At 37.9% G+C, this 20,647-nt stretch overlaps 2 protein-coding genes across 2 annotated transcripts in view; one reads left to right on the top strand and one right to left on the bottom strand.

Moving 5' to 3' along the window:
• Positions 1 to 20,647, top strand: part of LOC134673879 (scavenger receptor class B member 1-like) — a 353,882-nt gene that overhangs the window by 275,888 nt on the left and 57,347 nt on the right. The gene's annotated exons all lie outside the window — the stretch shown is intronic.
• Positions 4,201 to 18,893, bottom strand: LOC134674078 (iodotyrosine deiodinase 1). The gene is made up of 4 exons (XM_063532137.1): positions 18,680 to 18,893; positions 7,251 to 7,475; positions 6,216 to 6,532; positions 4,201 to 5,654 (listed from the first exon to the last, which is right to left on the bottom strand). The coding sequence occupies exons 1-4, from the start codon at positions 18,852 to 18,854 to the stop codon at positions 5,472 to 5,474; spliced, it is 900 nt and encodes a 299-aa protein (XP_063388207.1). The 5' UTR covers positions 18,855 to 18,893; the 3' UTR covers positions 4,201 to 5,471.

The raw sequence follows: 20,647 nt of genomic DNA, 5'->3' as shown, positions 1-20,647 counted from the left end.
AGACCACCGAGACCCGAGCTATATCGTCGCGATAACTGTGGTCTGGTAGTAAATGTTTGGGGATGGTCTAAGACTAAGTATATCAGCTCAGGAATGGGCTTTAATAGGACAACTTGGAATGAGATAAAAAACCTTAAAGAAGAGTTTTGCTATTTTGACGATGGAAGTTGGGAAAACTCGTTGAAACACTTGGCTTCTAAGACGCGTCAGAAGAGGTTTTACATGTTTTCAGTGGAAGGACCTAGGATTTTTCCTACAAACGATTGCACAAAGCTTGCAAACCGTACCGTCTGCGACATTTCTTCTATGTACTTGGAGGTCGCAAAGTTAATTCGCACCACGGCCCGCGGGCTCTTCCCTTATAAGTTTAAGCTGGAGTTTGATGATATGGATTGGAATGACAGTGATATAGTGGAAGCGAATGGGGGGTGGGACGATGCGAGGGACAGAGAGCTGTGCATTTTCATGGCTAGTCACGGCAGGCGTGTGTATTATTGATTAAATCAGTTTTTGTTTTTTATTAAAGAGCGTCTGGTTTTAAACTGTAACCTTCTTTGTGCAGTAGACGTTAAACAAGAACGTTAAACAATAACATTAGTAAATTGACTTCCTTTTTGCTATTTTGCTTTTATATTTGCATATTCTTTACCGATTAGTTTCTATTCCATCCACGAGATAACCTCTAATGATGGATATTTTTTTTATTTTTTTTTATGAGTATAAGGCGTTATTAATAGTCCATACTAATATAGTAGTACCTTAACTAATATAGATGGGGATGTACGGCTCCGTACAATATGCGGTATGTTATGTTCAACTCTGAGTATGAAATAAAACGAAAATATTTGTTTTCAGGCAGGTATTGGCCCATAGATACTTTACCTTAAAACTAGCATACATATTTATTATATAATATATCTTATTTATTTGTCGTATGGCATCAAGTACAGTTAGTGGATTTTAATTAAATATATTAATTTAGAGATTGAGGTTTGCACTCTTCAGTTACTCGATGGCCCTTTCACTTAGGTTCGCGAGGTCTGCAATCCGTCCCTTGAATTTGGTGAAAGGGCATTCCAGAACAATGTGTTCGACCGTTCTGCTCAGGGCACAGAATAAATAATAGTACTAAGTACAGAAGACTCACTCTCTAACAAAACGCGTCTGTTACGATCAGCACAGATATGGCCGCTAGGTGGCGACAGCGCCACGCGCGGCTTATGGCAAACCCCAAAATTGGGGCCGAACGGATGTACTTTTAGCTACCTGTAGCAAAGCGACGAAATCGCGGAGTGAGCCACGCCTGCTCAGGGTCACCACACACGCACTGAGGGGAGACACACCAGCCCCTTTTATAACAGTGATAGGCACAGTTTCCAACGTCTGTTCGAAGAAATAGGAAATTTTCATGTGAAGCTTTCACTTATTTATAAACTTTTGGGTTACAGTCAGTGCTACCTACTGACTTCATGCTTTAAATTAAAATTAAAATTGTTTGAAGGACCAACTGAGATAATTTTTGGAAGATCTAAGTTTCTTGCACAGTCGAGTTAATTCCTGAACACCTTTATCGTTGATAGCTTTTATCGCTACGAGTAAAGAGTTAAAGAGAGTCCACGCCGTCTTTTGTTTGTTTCTTATGCGAGAAAATAGTCAATAGCTTATCGCTTAGTAGGTACTCGCCCTTGGTGGGACTAGTACCTAAAGGTGTTTGGAAATTAACTTTACTGTGCAAGAAACTTAGATCTTACAAAAATAATCACAGTTGGTCCTTAAAAAATATAAATATTTAAAGCATAAAGTCAGTAAGTAACACTGACTGTAACCCAAAAGTTTATAAGTGAAAGTTTCACTTGAAAATTACGCAATATGCACCCTTAAAGTGTATGTTCTCGTATTATATACTCTTTACTGAATTTACTGAATACTCTTTATTATCATGTCAAATATTTATTGTCTGACATGACTCACTAAGGAACATATAAAGAAATATTGATTTAGATAGAATTCCTTTTTACATCGCTTTATTGTTGGTTTACTGAAGTAAACCATAAATCTTAAAATGATCCTGAGGTACGTGCTTCACGCGAAGTCTCGGCTCAGCATGAATATAACACAAAAGGCGGCGGTGATGCTCACGATTTTGATCTTGTTTTGTATAATACTAGCTGTGAGCCGTTACTGCAACACAGAAGCAGAGAGTTTGAAACAAATTAAGCTGGACGGTGAACGACGATTTCCTGATATTGAACAAGACGACACGACCTTCTTAAAAAACAAACTTCAAAAAATCGCACATGCTAAACATAAAATTAAATATATTAAAAACATAATTACACCCATCAACGACCAACAACGTATTGGACGTGTTAAAAAGTTAAATGCCACCGCTATGTTAAAAGCGTTAGAAGCTTATAAAAACTTCACTAACCAAAAATTAGACACCGTTTTGTTAATACAAGTACATGGCAACTACAGATACTTGCAAGTATTATTAGAATCATTACGCAGAGTAATGGGAATACACGAGAGTCTATTGATCTTCGTACATGACCAATATCATCCTAAACTTCATAAGATTTTAAATGATGTACATTTTACAAGAGTGTTGCAATTATTTTACCCGTACAGTGTTCAGCTTCATCCCTACAGATTTCCAGGTGAAGATCTTAAATTTTGTCCAGAATTAGATAACTGTATTAGCTCCAACGAACGAGACCCAATCGATTCTCAAAAAAAGCTTTTTTGGTGGTGGTCTATCAACGAAGTATTTGATCAAGTCGAGATTCTTAAAAAATACGACGGTTACATCTATTTTTTGGAAGTTGAACAGTATTTAACTTCAGATTTTATCCTCATGGCGAAGACATTAGAGAGAAAACGACCGTATTTATGTCCTGAATGTAAAATTCTATCCCTTGCTACTAGACTGCCAAAACCTGAGCTGTATCGCCGCCAAAACAGCAGTCTGATAATAAGCGTCTGGGGATGGACGAACCCTAAATATATCAGCTCAGGATTCGGCTTGAATAGGTCAACGTGGAACGAGATTAAAGAATTAAAAGAAGAATTTTGTTACTTCGACGATAACTCATGGGAAAACTCGTTGAAATACGTGGCTTCTCAGTCGCGTCAGAAGGCGTTCTACATGCTTTCAATTGAAGCACCAAGGATTTTTCCCACAAACGATTGCACAAAGCTTGCAAACCGTACCAGCTGCGACATTGCTTCCACGTACTTGGATGTCGCAAGGTTCATTCGCACAACGGCCCGCGGGCTCTTCCCTGAATCGTTTCAGTTGGAGTTTGATGATATGGAGGGCTTGAATAACACTGATCTAGTGGAAGAGTTGGGAGGGTGGGACGATGCGAGGGACAGAGAGCTGTGCATTTTCATGGCCAGTCACGGCAGGCGTCTGTATTATTGAACTTTTTGTTTTTAATTAAAGAGTGTCTAGTTTTAAACTGTAGCTTCTTTTTAGGCTTTTTTTTGTAGGCGTTAAAACATGAAATGCAAAACCTTATTAATTGATATCGAACATGCTTTCCATAGTTAGTTGAAATTATCTTCGTTTTTGGCTTTTATTAACTTCTATTCCATCCTCAACACAGTTTATTTACCACGCTTTAATCTCGAGATCAACTATAACTTATTTTTAAATCTCATTCCATTAATGATGGTCAACGGGTACATATAAATGTATATTTACAAAACAAAATGCTTTATTGATTTATACATTTTATAATACAATCAAACACAATCTTACACACAAAGGAACTTGTACGAGTACCTAATTAAATCACAATTCTTGAGCAAATTCTTATTTCTAGAGCTAGGCCTTCCTATTGAGCCTTTTTTAACACGTCAATCTTATTTAATGAAATTATAGTAGCCATCTGAATATCAGGATACTTTAGCACTTTTTATAAAGATTATTAATAAGATAGTTTCATAATCAATTGAGAAAATGACCTTTACAGTACATATGGCCCTATTTTCCCGCACTACACTGATTTAAACTTTCACGATTATTAAACATTATCAAACTGCACAACGGGACTTAATCGCGTATTTAAGTTTTAAGATTTACCTCCGACGTTTCGAGGACGGCGTTGTCCCCGTGGTCTCGGAGAAGACTGGCTCAAGTTGACATCAACATCTTCTAGCCGCGCGAGTTTTTCGAACTACCCGCACTTGGTCTTGTTTATCAGTTTGAACGTTTTGCGCACTAGGGATGTCACTCTGTCGACACACAACACTAACGATATTCGATTTATCGACTGTCGATATTCGTTTCCGCTTACATTTACTAATGACTGGATTCCATGTGGATGAGATCTTAAAACCCTCGTCCCGATTAAAATTGCAATGTTTTTTGATTTCAATGATCTTAAAACTTAAATACGCGATTAAGTCCCGTTGTGCAGTTTGATAATGTTTCCCGCACTAGTGCGTAAAATAGCACTTTTCGTGTGTATGTCAAAAGTTTAAAGGGCCATATGTACTGTAAAACGTTGTACGTTACACGTGCGAATAGGTAATTCGCAACTCGTGTCGATTTAAAACACTCCCTTCGGTCGTGTTTTAATTTATCGCTTCGGATTTCCTCTTTTTCGCACTTGTATCGTAAATAATTATTGTCACCAGCGACAGTAAAACAAATTGATTAACATCTCATTCACGATCGAAAAGCTATAAGGTATACCCGGGTAAGATCGGATGTAGATGTAGGGTCGTAAGATCGCAATTGCTTTTGAAATTGTAGTTATTCTGCATTACTAGCAATACGATGTGTGACGCTATTTCATCCCTCCCCACTAGCCACATTGTAGTTAACCACTCAGTCGTATGTTACGAACCTTTAAAAAACCTTAGCATTAAGTCCGATCTAAGTCCAGGAAGAAGGTTTTTTGGTTTAGCGTCGTGAAAAAATGTAATTCAACTTTGAATGTAGATCCCCTAAACTATCCGGCCTTACCCGGATATAAATACCTTACACCTTACACATTAGGTGCAGTGGACAACATGACACTATCTCATCTGTGGAATTTCTTCTTAAAAGGTACTTTCAGTGAAATTAAAGGTATGCACTTATTCTACAAAATTCGTAGAGATTCTTAAATTAATCTTGACCACTATTTGTCACTATTGGTCATATCATACTCGTACCTACACCGTAAGACCAAAGTGGCAAATACAAATGCTTTAAGAACATGATGGTTATTGATAGTTTAAGTTTATGCTAAGAGTTCTTGGCGCTATGTGACTCTTTCAAAGGTTCTTGGCATTAAATCGTGTATTTTGGTCTGATAATATTGGTTTTTACTTTAGCTAACTACTATTAACGGTAGCTACAATTATGAGCCTTGAATTGATTTCTTACAATCTGGACCTGGAAGGGTTAGAAACAAGAAATCTCGGTACCATGGGTTTCTTTAAGCCTTTTTTGCCTTTAAAGAGTTGATGGCTAGTCAGATCTTAACCATAATCTGTTCCAGGGTCTTCCGCTGCAGGTCCGGCACAGTGGCGTCCTCATGAGGCCTGCCAACTGGCAGCAGAAGTTCCAGACGCTCGTTGCCCGGCCTGCACAGTAGTGCTTTCAGACGCGCGTTGCAGTTTAAGGGTGTGGACGTCAGGGCTACCAGGCCGCAGTACTGGAAATAGAAGGTAAACCGTAAGTAATTAGTCCTTATTGTTAAAACTTATCAAATTTCTGGTAAATTGCATTACTTTCTAACAAAGATAAATTCGGCGGATAGGGACAAAGTACTACAAACAGATATAATCTACAAATGGCGGACCTAATGACTTATAGCAATCTGTTCCAGTGAACCATCATAAATTTGAGATTTTTGATTTATCATACATTTGAGAGAAGTTAATGAATAAAGCCATGTCATTAAGGGAAATGGAACGAGCTATGTTCGAAGTTTTTCTATAAGATCGCATTAGAAGTGAGGAGATCTACAAAAGTTGAAAGGTCGTTGGCTTAGTTTAGATAGTTGCTAAACTTAAGTGGCAGAGGTGACTGATAGAACTGATGACCAACGAGGTAATAAGGGTGACTGACTACCGCATCAAAAAAAGGTCCCATAAGGTGAGTGGAGCAACGACCGCTGATATGACTGTTATTTTCTGACTAGAATATATATTTGAAGCATTATACATCAGCAGGTAACTTAGAAGTCACAAAGTGTGTCGGTATTTATATTTACCTGTATCGCAGCCAGTAGAATCCCAGCAGCTATCGCCACACTGATCTCACTATAATAATGCATCCTCTTGGTATTATCTTCTTTCCAAGAGTGCGTCTGCCGAAATACCAGCAGCAACGCAGGTGCATCAGACAAATATGGCTTTTCAGCCTTCGTCCGGAAAGGCATCAAGTCTGTCGTCCATTGCTTGGACATCCTCTGTCGGTAGTTGAGGTCTTCTTCTTCTTCTACGATTTCGCGGATGGCTTCCTTCATTTCTGGGTCTTGGACGACCACGAATGTCCAGGGTTCGGTGTGGGCTCCTGATGGGGAGGTGCCTGGAAGAATACATATTTATATTTAAGGGAAAACTTATAGTGTCACCTTCTGGGAGGTAAGAATAAAAAGGTTTTTATAACGTAAACGTCCCTGAAGTTTCGCTTGTATGCTTTTTAGGATCCTGTACCAAATAATACCCTCTGACGCTGTTGTTCCGTCGCTCTTTCTATCTATTAACCGATGATCTGTGCCGTCACATTCTCAAAAGCCACTGGACCCGCATGCTTTTAATATACGAATATACTGTGGCTCACAAAGTTTCACAACCTGTACAGTGTACAAGTGGCTCAACACACGCGAATTACAGCGCCATACGTAAGAACCTCCTGTGGAACCGCCTCAGGGATTAACATCCTCACGGCCCGCCGCTGAGCCATCAACTCATAATATATTCCCTAGACCACTGCAGGATCACATCATCAGAGTGGTTGACCGGCTTGTACCGGACATGGGGAAATCTTTAGGAATGGTACAAGTTACTGGAGAATTTATTGAGACTGTTTAGTTTACCTGCAGTCTTAATGATGTTCTCAAGAACCTCCCGTGGATCTGGCTCTGTGCTGAACATCCTCACGGACCGCCGCAGCATGGGCCATCAGCTCGTAATACTTCCTAGACCGCTGCAGAATCTCGTCATCAGAGCGGTGGACCGGCTTATACCGGATATGGGGTGTGTCTTCAGGAATGGCAGGAGTTACTGGAGAATTTTTAGTTTACCTGCAGTCTTAATGATGTTCTCAAGAACCTCCTGTGGAACTGGCTCTGTGCTGAACATCCTCACCGACCGCCGCTGAGCCATCAGCTCGTAATACTCCCTAGACCGCTGCAGGATCTCGTCATCAGAGCGGTGTACCGGCTTGTACGGGACGTGGGGTGTGTCTTCAGGAATGGCTGAAGTTAGAATCGGGTCCGGGTCGTCCTCGGGAAAGTCGCGTTCGCGCTCTGGAAAAGTTATTTGTGTGTGAGTGACTTCGATTGTATCTAGTGTATCTAACGAGTACTTATTATTAAACTAAACGCCTGAATTTTTCATCATAGCAATGTGCCTATCACAAAGCTGAAAACAGCAACGTCCTATCAGAAATTATTTTTAGTTACGTATTTGTTTTACAAGGCGATGTGGTGAAAACAAAATAGCAAACCCTTAGCCACAATAGCAAACACTCTTAACACCAAGAATATACAGGTTGTTTGGTACATCGTTTGCCAAATTAAAACGGCAGATAGGTTGAGTCATTTGCTATCTTTTCAGGCCTAGAAATTTTTAAGTTGGTGCAAATTTTTTTTTACTTCTATGACAGTTTTTCGTAAATTTCAAATTTTTACTTTCGTAGTATTAAAAAAAACCAAGGCCAATTTTGTTTTTCTAGGCATGAGATGAGAAGATAGCAAATGACTCAAGCTATCTGCCGTTGTAATTTGGCAAACGATGTACCAAACACCCTGTATACTACATGCATAACTCCGAGGGTGATCTTTATAAAATCGACAAAATTGCGATTTACCTCCTGAGACTAAATGTACATTATAATGTACATAATCGTGCAAACTAATTTGAACCTTTCATGAACCAAATAAAGTAGCATTTCTTTTGTATCATTGCTTTTTAAAACAAACGAAATTCGTTCCAATTTACTTATAGAATAAGGTTCAAATAAAAAATTTGAAAACTTAAATACTTAATTATGCTGTTTACGATGTTAAAATTTAAAATACTGTGAAATTACATGTGTGTAATCGTATCGATCAATTTTCCGCTTGTTTTGAGCGACCGTTGATATTAATACTTATCACTATACAACTTAAATAAGTACATAAAAGGGATTATAAGCGAACGTTAGATTTTAAGGATAATGAAAATATTATAGTATTTTACAAACTCGATGGGTACAGTGGCCGGTGTCATCTCCATATACATATCGGGTGTGGCCTATAATATGAGCAAAAAATTAAACTGTAGGCTGTACTCCTCATATTGACCAACCTTTGTTCAGCGACTTTTAAAAGTAACTTGTAGTTTGATTAATACACTTTAAAGTTTATTCTAAGACGCAATGTATTGAGAATTTTGTCAAGTTTAAGGCGTGACAAGCAACGTCAATCACAATGATATGGCGTGGCGATGGCGTCCATTGAAGATAATATTCATTTTGTATGAAAAATAGGGAGTCTAAATACTTCATAATTTTTAAAAGTTGTTGAACAAAAGTGTCACCGTTTGAGGAGTACAATCTATGTTTTAATTATTTGCTCATGTTACAGGCCACACCCGGTATAAAAAGTACTAAGTGTACTTAAATACACAGGAAAACATCCACAACTAGGAAAAGAGTGTGACATACCTACTTAAATGTAGAACAAAGTTAACTCTGACCTACGATACTGCGGGTCACTCACTTATCTGTCTGACACATTTACTTACTCAATGGCAGCTAATAGGTAATATGTTTTTAACCGACTTCCAAATCCCAAAGGAGGAGGTTATCAATTCGGTTGTATGTTTTTTTTTTTTATTTTTTTTATTTTTTTTTTTTTTTTTTTTTTTATGTTTGTTACTCCATATCTCCGTCATTACTGGACCGATTTTGAAAATTCTTTTTTTGATTGAATGTATATGCATACAGATTGGTCCCGTTTTTGTCAAAACCCAGTTCTGATGATGGGATGCATGAGGAATCGAGGGAACTCCTCAAATCTTAAAGGCATACATATAGTGATTTTTGGGTTTTTATCAACAAATCAAGCATATACATCCAAAAAAGTGACATATGATGAAGTGGAACTGCTGATGATGATCAGAACGGAACTCTTCAATGACGCATAGTTCACGTTTGGCGATTTGTCCTCTTCGTTATGTTTGTTAAGCAAGTTAAGTTTTTAAGCCACATTTTTGTCAAGCTCGAGTTCTGATGATGGGATCCATGAGGAATCGAGGGAACTCCTCAAATCTTAAAGGCATACGTATAGAATTTTTTGTATTTTCATCATAAAATCAAGCATTTACATTAAAAACTGTCGCATTTGATGAAGTGGAACTGCTGATGATGATCAGAACAGAACTCTTCAACGACGCATAGTTCACGTTTGGCGATTTGTCCTCTTCGTTATGTTTGTTAAGCAAGTTTAGTTTTTAAGCCACATTTCTGTCAAGCTCGAGTTCTGATGATGGGATCCATGAGAAATCGAGGGAACTCCTCAAATTTTAAAGGCATGCGTATAGAGATTTTTGTATTTTCATCAGAAAATCAAGCATTTTCATTAAAAACTGTCGCATTTGATGAAGTGGAACTGCTGATGATGATCAGAACGGAACTCTTCAACGACGCATAGTTCACGTTTGGCGATTTGTCCTCTTCGTTATGTTTGTTAAGCAAGTTTAGTTTTTAAGCCACATTTCTGTCAAGCTCGAGTTCTGATGTTGGGATCCATAAGGAATCGAGGGAACTCCTCAAATCTTAAAGGCATACGTATAGAATTTTTTGTATTTTCATCATAAAATCAAGCATTTACATTAAAAACTGACGCATTTGATGAAGTGGAACTGCTGATGATGATCAGAACAGAACTCTTCAACGACGCATAGTACATGTTTGGTGATTTCGAATTTCGGTTTTGACTTGGACTGGGACCCGGACTCATACCCGGATCCGGTTCGGACCCGGACTCGGACTCGGACTCGGACCCGGACTCGGATCCGGACTCGGACCCGGACTCGGACCCGGACTCGGACCCGGACTCGGACCCGGACTCGGACCCGGACTCGGACCCGGACTCGGACCCGGACTCGGACCGGGACTCGGACCCGGACTCTGACTCAGAGACCCGGACCTTGACCCGGAAAACCACTATGATACCTAAACTAAATAAACCACTATGATTACCTACCATAAAATGTGGGTATGATGATGCCAAACCCCTCCCGCTCAAACTCCCGTACACCGCACCGCATGCGCCGTTAAGTGGGTTAGGTTAGGTTTGAACTGCGATCCTCACAGAACCGAACAAAAGTGGGTTAGGTTTGGTTAGAACTGCGAGTCTTACAGAAACGAAATGCTACTAGAAAAGTGGGTTTGATTAGGTTCGAACTGCGATCCTCACAGAACCGAACTGCTATCAGAGAAGTGGGTTAGGTTAGGCTAGAACTACGACCCTTACGGAAATGAAATGCTACTAGAAAGTACTCGTTTTACCTCCTTTTCTACATAGTGCACCATCTACCATAATCTTTCACCGGGCCCCATAGAAGTCGGTTTTTTTTTCTTAAAAATTATACAGAACATATGATGCAAATTGATGGCGCTAGTGCGGTAATAACTATAGTATAGTCGCACCAATAAAAGTCACCAAGATAGGAATACGCTCTTTTCTTGAGGATGCATACGTACTTACAAATTATGCTAGGGAAATTTTATTACTTTGAAAAAAAAAAAGGATTTGTAGTGCACTAAGTATTAGCTTCTGCCCGCGACTTTGGCTGCGTGCGATGATGATGATGATCCTGTCCTTCCTCGGGCCTCTAACTATATCCATACCAAATTGCATCTAAATCGGTTCAGCGGTTTAAGCCTAAAGAGGGAATATATACACAAACAGAGGGGTCTACACAAAGAAACATTAAAGCCCCTTGAACCTTTGATTTCTAGACTAACTTCTTACAATGTAACTAGGTTACAATTATTAGCATGACATTAACCTGAGCATTGTATCTCATCCTATCAAGGTAGTTCAACAAACTTATTAAAATGATCGTTTTCTTTCTAACCTTGGTCATGTTGAGTCAGCAAATCTATTAAATTAGTTTTGCTGACAGTAACTGCCATATTCTCATCATCATCATCATATCAGCCTTTTATCGCCCACTTCTGAGCATAGGCCTCAAATACAGTCAAAAATTCAAACCTATTAGTCTTATTACCATTTCATACTTTGTCACAGTGAGAATCTAAGAATCTATATGAAAGTCGCCAGGGACCTCAGTACGGCTACCATCAGTTTGACATTGACTTAAACGCTATCGTGAACGTAATTTACTTTCTATATATCTCTTTCGCACTAATATGTCAGTACGAGCGAGATGCATAGAAAGTAAATTACGTTCACGATAGCGTTTATGCCAATGCCAAACTGACGGTAGCCGTAGGTACAGTCATCAGCAATAGTATCTTACACAACTAGGGCCGCAAAAATATGTGACACGTTCTTATTTGGAGCGCAATAAGAGCGCGTCATATATTTTTGCGGCCCTAGTTGTGTAAGATACTATTGCTGATGACTGTACTACTCTGTACCTAATCAGGGATACTATTATCACTGTGACAAGGTACGAACTGATACTGAAATTCTTTGACCATACTGTATATGTTAGTAGGCACAGGTGAGTATTCTTAGTATAAACCTGATATCATTGTTTGAACTCTTATTGGTGCATGCTAGTTTTATCACGCTTGGCTCACATAAAAAACAAAAACATTACCAGGCTAAAAATAACACAAGGGAGACTCGATGTTTTTTTATGTTGTTAAGGGCGTTTGCGTCACGAAAAATAAATATAAAAACTCTGCTGAACCGACATATCGTTGGAACTTGTTCTGAGAAGTAGTTACGCGCGTCACTATTTGCAATCGTATTAATGTTAATACGTTAATAATTTAAAATTCGCCTTTTTCTGCCAAATAGTAAGGTCAGGCGTGTCTTTAGTAGCAAGGTAAAAAAATATTTACATTTTATAACAGTATGTCCGTTTTTTTATAACGGACCCGGGTATGTCCTTAAACTACGTCCAGGACCCGGGTATGTCCTTAAACCACGTCCAAGACCACCGGTGGACGGGCAGCAGCGTCCCTCAAATTCGGTGTACTCGACTGCGATCGCCAACCCGCCTGCCAAGCGTGGCGATTATGGCATTCACCCCCCAAAAAAGGGGGAGGCCTATGTTCAGCAGTGGACGTCTTATGGCTGAGATGATGATGATGATGAACAGTATTTAATTTATTAATTTTATCTATTTTTTTTGCTACTTACATCTCCGTATCTGGTAAATAGATACCTATCTTAAACACAAAACAATTATTTTAAGATCGGCTTTATTAAATAATAGATTTCAAAGTTAAGGTGGTTCTCATTTTTTGTTTTCATTAATAAGTATTAAGTATTTTTCCCTGAGTTCGACGACAGTATTTGGAAAATTATTTTCCTATAATGAAAATTAAACTAATAAAAAAAACAAGGTATAAGTAGTAGTACGGTTTGAATTATGTACCTAGTTGATTCCATCCATTGTCCTGATATTTTATAGGCACACCTAGGTACATCTCCAGAGTGTTGTAGAGACCTTCATTTTGAACATGTTTGTACCTCAGATGTAATAAAGGCGTTTAAATCAATTAATGTCAAAAAAACGAATGACCTCTGGGGAGTCTCTGTCCATGCTGTCAAATCCTTAGTAGAAATTGTAGCGCCTGACTTGGTAGTTATATTTAACAACAGTGTCGATTGCGGCGAGTTTCCTGATTTAATGAAACATAGTAAAATAACTCCTTTGTTTAAATCTGGTAGCAGCTCTGACCCCACTAACTTTAGACTGATATCTGTGCTACCAACATTCAGCAAGATTTTTGAAAAATTAGTTCTTTCACAATTAGTACGACATTTTAACGGCAATAATTTAATGCATAATAAGCAGTTTGGTTTCACACGGGGTCGCTCAACAACCGATGCTGGTGTTGAGCTAATTAAGCATATTTTCGATGCCTGGGAGGAGTCACGAGATGCTTTAGGTGTCTTCTGTGATTTGTCTAAGGCGTTCGACTGCGTTTGTCATGAAACATTGATCAGGAAACTACACTATTATGGAGTTAGAGGATCGGCACTGAATTTACTTAAGTCCTACTTAAATGGTAGAATACAAAGGGTCGATGTGAGTGGACAGCGATCACCGGGGTCATTGGTCTCTATGGGTGTACCACAGGGGTCAATATTGGGGCCTTTCCTGTTCCTTATCTACATAAATGACTTGCCATTCCTTGTAAAGACCCACCATGACATAGTATTGTTTGCAGACGACACCTCACTTATTTTCAAAGTCAAACGACAGCAACAAGCGTACAATGATGTAAACGATGCTATTTCAAAGGTAGTAAATTGGTTCAATGTTAATAATTTATTGTTAAATGAGAAAAAGACTAAATGTATTCAGTTTGTCACTAGTAGTAACGTAAGGCATGTGCAAACAAGTGTCATTGTGAAGGATGAGGAATTGGAATTAGTTGATAGTACAGTTTTTCTTGGTATAACTTTAGATTCTAAACTTCAGTGGGGTCCCCATATTGCTACTCTTTCGAGTAGACTGAGTTCTGCAGCTTTTGCAGTGAGCAAAATCCGTCAGTTAACTGATGTGAAAACAGCTCGATTAGTATATTTTAGTTACTTCCATAGCATTATGGCATATGGTATTTTACTGTGGGGCGGTGCTTCAGAGATAAATACCATTTTTGTTCTGCAGAAGCGGGCTATTCGAGCAATATATAAATTGAACCATAGAGACTCACTTAGAGATAAATTCAAGGAAATTGACATAATGACAGTGCACTGTCAATATATTTATGAGAATATTCTGTATGTACATAAAAATATTGTTAATTTTAGGAAAAATTGTGACATTCATAATATTAATACTAGAAATAAACATAAACTCGCAGTGCCCTTCACACGGCTCCATAAAATTAAAAAATCATTCATGGGTAATTGTGTAAGATTTTATAATAAACTTCCAAACCATATTACTGAATTATCAATTAATAAATTTAAAAATTATGTAAAGCGTAAACTTATTTCTAAAGCTTATTATACCACACAAGACTACATGAGTGATAAAACAACGTGGGATTAATGGTGACTCGAAATAGATAATTCAATGTATGTACTTCTTTGTTAAGTTTTATTGACATTTAGATTTTATTCTAGAAACATTCTAGACTAGTATTTTTTATACAATTTTTTTTATGTTTGACGATCTTTTTGTGAAATTCTTAGTATTGAATTTGATCTGTATAATAATCCAATATTACTATGGAATAATATTAACTTCAATAAATTGCTCTGATAATTAGCTTAAGATAATATATTATTATGTAAAACGTTCATAAGTGCTTGTTACTAGGCCTACATGAATAAAGTATTTTTGACTTTGACTTTGAAAAATATTGCTCTGCTGTATTTATAGTACCTAATTCATTAACTGACTTAGATACTATTTGTATTCCTTAATAATGAACTGTATACTACTTAAATACTTAAACGGGACTTAGGTAATCTTGTATTATTAAGAAATTTTTATGTTAGAATACCTTTTTTGAAGTCTTTATGTTACAGATCATAAATGAGCTGTAACTCGCGTGTGTAGTCTACATAAATTCATCATAAACAATCATTATAATGTAGGTCTACCTACAATCGGGGTAATCGCACATCCGTAATGATGATATCAATAATCGAAAACAATTGCAACACGACGCGGCATATGGAGGTCGCGTGGGATTTGTTGGAGTTTACTCTTTTCATAGAAATGTTTTTACTTAGGTTAGGTACTTATTTAGGGCGTTTTCTTTAATAAACTGCAATGAACATACCCTTTTACTATGTTAGTTTATCTTAGGTTATACTGAGCAACTTATACTATGGGACTAACACCGAAATCATGAGAAAAAATCTTGTTACAGTTTCGAACTGGTTTTGATACGACTTGATGATCGTCTTGGTGATATCGCATCTCACGCACGACTTTCACTTCATTTTGCATGCACCTGTCAGCGGACGTATCAAAACAAGATCAAAACCTTAACAAGTTGTTGAATCTGAAACATTCTCCTTATTCTCACAGAGGTTTATCTTCCCCACCGGTGGTACAGTCAGCAGCAGAAGTAGCTAAGCGAGTCAGGTGTTCAAAATGATCTTGACGCGACTTCTGCTGCTGACTGTAGGGGTTTTTTATCAGTTTTATCACTCAGGATCAACGTCCTATCGACCAACAGATGTTGCTTTTGTTTTTTTAATTATTTATGTAACTTTATAAATGGGAATGCTTGAAGTTATGTCAGTAGATGAAAACGACTGCTTGCTGAATTATTTTATATGAAAAAAGAATATTTATTTTAAAAACATAATAATATGAAAGTGTATTTATAAGGGGCTAAACTACCCTAAAAATATCTTAAGTAGATAGGTAGGTATCTACTACCTACCTAGGTTCCGGGAACATTGAGCTATAAGACCTTTGAAAGCTGCATATCTTACCGCTTCGCTTAACTTAATACTTATGGAAATCATTTTCAAAACAAGTATTCCTGACCTATTCGCTGACGTGATAGATGGCAATTATCTCTTCTCGTGGCTTTATTTTTATGTACAATAAAGTAAATACATACATACATACAATTATTCCGATTTTATAAATAACATATCGACTATTAAGTATGTCCCAAAACACTATTTAGGTACCTCAGCTAAAAATTGGTAAGTAGCTATGCAAAAAAATAAATAAAATATAGTGTCCTAGGACAGATAATTGCCACTTTGATTCCTCCTAGCGGGGAAGACATAAAACTTTTTTAGGGTTCCGTACCCAAAGGGTAAAACGGGACCCTATTACTAAGACTTCGCTGTCCGTCCGTCCGTCCGTTCGTCCGTCCGTCCGTCCGTCCGTCCGTCCGTCTGTCCGTCTGTCTGTCACCAGGCTGTATCTCACGAAACGTTATAGCTAGACAGTTGAAATTTTCACAGATGATGTATTTCTGTTGCCGCTATAACAACAAATACTAAAAACAGAATAAAATAAAGATTTAAGTGGGGCTCCCATACAGCAAACGTGATTTTTGACCAAAGTTAAGCAACGTCGGGCGTGGTCAGTACTTGGATGGGTGACCGTTTTCTTTTTGCATTTTTTTCCGTTTTTTTTTGCTTTAAGGTACGGAACCCTTCGTGCGCCAGTCCGACTCGCACTTGCCCGGTTTTTGAAAGGTGATGTGAAAAATATCAAGCCAATGTCATACGTAGGTACTGGTATTTTAACAGAGCCTTACGGAGCAGGTACAAGTTACCAAGTTGGTCTAATGATGTAACTAAGTACCTACTTATACTACAACCGGCTTCCTAAGTACCTGGTACTTCCACATATTAATGTACCTACACAGAAGCAATTAAAACGGGTCACTTTGAACGACCATTTCTATAAATAGTCAGAGATTTAGATTGCTCTTGAGTGTAATAGGTATTTATTACGTATTATTAGTATTGTATTTGGAAACGTAATTTTGATAAGATAACGTTAAATCCTCCTGACGACCAGCGTCCTATACGTGGTACATATGCCCTAATCAAGTTTTGACTTTTTGCTAACTTGACAGAGTTTAATTTAAACTAGCAAAATTTTATTTCCTCTCGTCAGGTCAGGAGGCTATGCAGCTTTTGCTAACTGTAGCTACCAGCTGTCACCCTTATTCTATTATAATAATAGAGGCCACTGAACTCCACACAAAAACTCCACACAAGCGAGATGAAAATGCTCAGATGGGCGGGAGGAGTGAGAGTGACTCGATTGGACAGGGTCAGAAATGAATTTATTAGGGGAATGGGAATCCTTTAAGGTAGCACCTATAGTTGAAAAAGTAAAGGAAAGTCGATTGCGCTGGTATGGCCATATCCTTAGACGTGATGATGACCATTCTGTTAAAAAGGCCCTAAATATACCCAACCAATCCCGAGGAAGGGGAAGACCGGGTGGTCTTCCCTGGTGGTCACACATGCAGAAAGAGATCCGCGGAAAGAGAACCTGAGTACGCAGACAAGAACAGAGCACTCTGGCGCAGATACAAAGAGCCCCGACCCCAGATAAACTGGGAAGAGGGCCAGGCAAAGAAGAAGAGAGGTCACTCACTGAAAAATATCAATCAACCGGAAACAAAATACCTATATAATTGACAGTGTACTGTTACGTACAACACCTACAATCTCTACTTTATTGACTATCGATTGATTAGGTAGGTACGCATGTTTCATTAATTGATCGACTACTTATGCGCGATAAGCACGATAACGCGCAAAGAATTTCAAACGAATTTGCAATTTTTTTCAAAATTCCCGTAAGTAACAAGAACGCCGCCAAGAGGGGGGGGGGGCAGCTGAGTCTGACGTGATTAATGGACAGCCCCTCAGCAAAAATCTATGAACGTATGCACAGTATTATGCGCTTAACCCTTTACTTACTTTAAGTCCACTCACAAACACACCTTTTATACCTTTAAATATTAGTAATAAACACACAAATATATTCCCTGACCGGGACTCGAACCCGGGATCTGCTTCATTGGCACGGTCACTAGTTAAGTGTCACTACCGAACTAGGCTAGGACTCCTAGGAGGCCGTTTAACTCATTTGCTTTTAAAACTTTCCAGCTTAAAGGGGCCAGTATAATAAAGGTTTTATAAGCCTTTTGAATGCAGGTACATTGACCTGGTATTAGGTAAGTACCTGCATTCATACACGAATGCCTAATGTTATCGGAACTGAAAAGAAAACACGGTATAAGTATAACTCGGGTAAGTAGGTAGTACTACTCAAAGTTACTCAATCTAGTTTACCTGTACCTACTCAAGCATTTTTCTATTTTATAAACAGTTATTAAAACACTGTTGTATAAGAAACCAGTGTTTAATATTGTATCTATACCTACCTAGGTATTATATGTGAACCATAATTTTCATATTCATATTCATATTCACTAAATTTAGGTAGGTAAATTAAAATTACAATATAAATATTTTGTTTACTACCTAACTCTAAAGACTTGCCTTTCAGTGTAGGTACATATTTTGATTTAATTTCCTTTTTATTTTATTTTTTGTTTTTAGGGTTCCGTACCGAAAGGGTAAAAACGGGAAGGGTATTACTAAGACTACGCTAAGCTGTCCGTCCGTCTGTCTGTCTGGCCCTGGCTGTGTCTCATGAACGGTGATAGCTAGGCAGTTGAAATTACTTATTTGGTACTTATTTGGTGTGCGTAATGGTACGGAACCCTTCGTGCGCGACTTCGACTCTCATCAAACCTCTCCTGCTAATCTATGGGACATAAAAATACAAATTAAAAACTAACCTCTCCCGGTCCCTGCTCCATTTAGCGCCAATCTTTTGGCATTATGCCGCACCGCCTGAGCCTCAACCCTCTTCTTATGAAACAAAGTAAACACCACGAAAGAAACCAACAACATCGTGTACACAATAAAACAGTGGTTCTCCAGCGTCCATATCGACGCGGAAATAAAGTTCATTTTAACAACTTAAACACCGGCACAAGCGGCGCGATCGAAGACAACCAACTAACTACAGTTGAATTCGATTATTTATTTCATTTGCCAAGCTATTTGCGTCTGATAAAATAGAACTCATTCTATTTTAAATCTTGCTTGCTTGTGTTAAGAATTACATTGATTGTAATGGAGTGTAAATGTCGAATAGTTGGCTGGTTCTGTTGGCGGGCTTTGTGATGGCCTTGGCTTTTTATTTTGCTATTATTTTATGCATGTAGCGCAAAAAAGCGTCTCGCAGTTTATTGCACTTTGTGTCGTAGGTATATTTAAGCTCCACGAGGCATGAGAAATTTCATGGATCCATACAATGAAAAATGTATGGGATCCATACATTTTTCATTGTATGGATATAAACTATCTCTGCAACTGACTGTACATACGAGTGTAGCAGAAGAAGTAAGAACGCACGATTTATTTTATCAACCACTTAAATTTTCTATTTATTTATTTTATCACCCTGTATTTATTTTGTCACCAGTTTTTCATACAAATTTTGGGTGTCAGTTTTCTAATAACGGTCCATACAAAACGTATTATGTGAAAATGCGGTACAGAACTGATATTTTTATGGGACACACTTTTATCTTTTCTCAATATTTAAATCAATAGTCCCAGTAATATAATTCTGAGTAGAAATAACCCAAAAGTTAATGTATTTTCGAAAAAAAGTAAAGTGAAAATACACAAATAAATGTCCTTACTCCTACGAGAATGCAAACCTCCTACCTGGATATAATTATATTATACCGGGTGTGGCCTGTAACATGAGCAAAAAATTAAACTGTAGGCTGTACTCCTCATACTGACCAACAATTGTTCAGCGACTTTTAAAAATAACTTGTGGTTTGATTTTTAATACACTTTAAAGTTTATTCTTGGACGCAATGTATTGCGAATTTTGTTATGTTTAAGGCGTGACAAGCAACGTCAATCACAATGATATGGCGTGGCGATGGCGTCCATTGAAGATAATATTTATTTTGTATGAAAAATAAGGAGTCTAAATACTTCATAATTTTTAAAAGTTGTTGAACAAAAGTTTCACCGTTTGAGGAGTACAATCTATGTTTTAATTATTTGCTCGTGTTACAGGCCACACCCGGTATATTATATAGTTAGCAACGTTCGTGTTTTCAACGGGCAATTTCCAAGATACTCGGACCTAGTAGTAACGTAGGTATCTAGGTAGGATACCTAGGTGTGAAGATGGTGAAACTTCCCACAAAGTGGGTCAAGGAGATAAAACAGGTCCTAAGTATAGCGGAATGAAGGAATTGCAGGTTGCTAGATGCCATGTTACCAACTATGATTTTAAAATTTATTTAGCATAATATGTTTACAAGCATGATAATTGCATCACTACTTGACCCTAAGACATACAGATAATCCTACAGGGTGAATTTTGGGTGCAAAATTATCTTAAAACTACTAATTTTGTCAACTAATTTACTTTAGTCTGTAATAGCGCATAAAGTAACATTTGCACTCGTGATGGTGATATTTATACTGAATGCAATTAGGTGTCCGTAAAATTGTTTAATAGACAGGAATATTTTTAATTAACTACTTAGGTCAGTAGAACGTATATTACCTAAACTAAGCTAAAGCAGGAAATTGGTATTTATCTTAATTAACGTGTACCTGCCTAAAACACAATTTCAGAGCGAAGTTTAAATGGTGTGATCGTGTGTGTGTGTGATGGTATTACCGTCGTGCCTTGAAACACTCGCAACGCTCATGAGTCTATGAATATC

Source organism: Cydia fagiglandana, chromosome 2 (assembly GCF_963556715.1).
Source record: "Cydia fagiglandana chromosome 2, ilCydFagi1.1, whole genome shotgun sequence".
Lineage (NCBI taxonomy): Eukaryota > Metazoa > Arthropoda > Insecta > Lepidoptera > Tortricidae > Cydia > Cydia fagiglandana.
The sequence above is the reverse complement of the archived record's forward strand: the minus strand, read 5'-3'. Positions and strand labels throughout refer to the sequence as shown.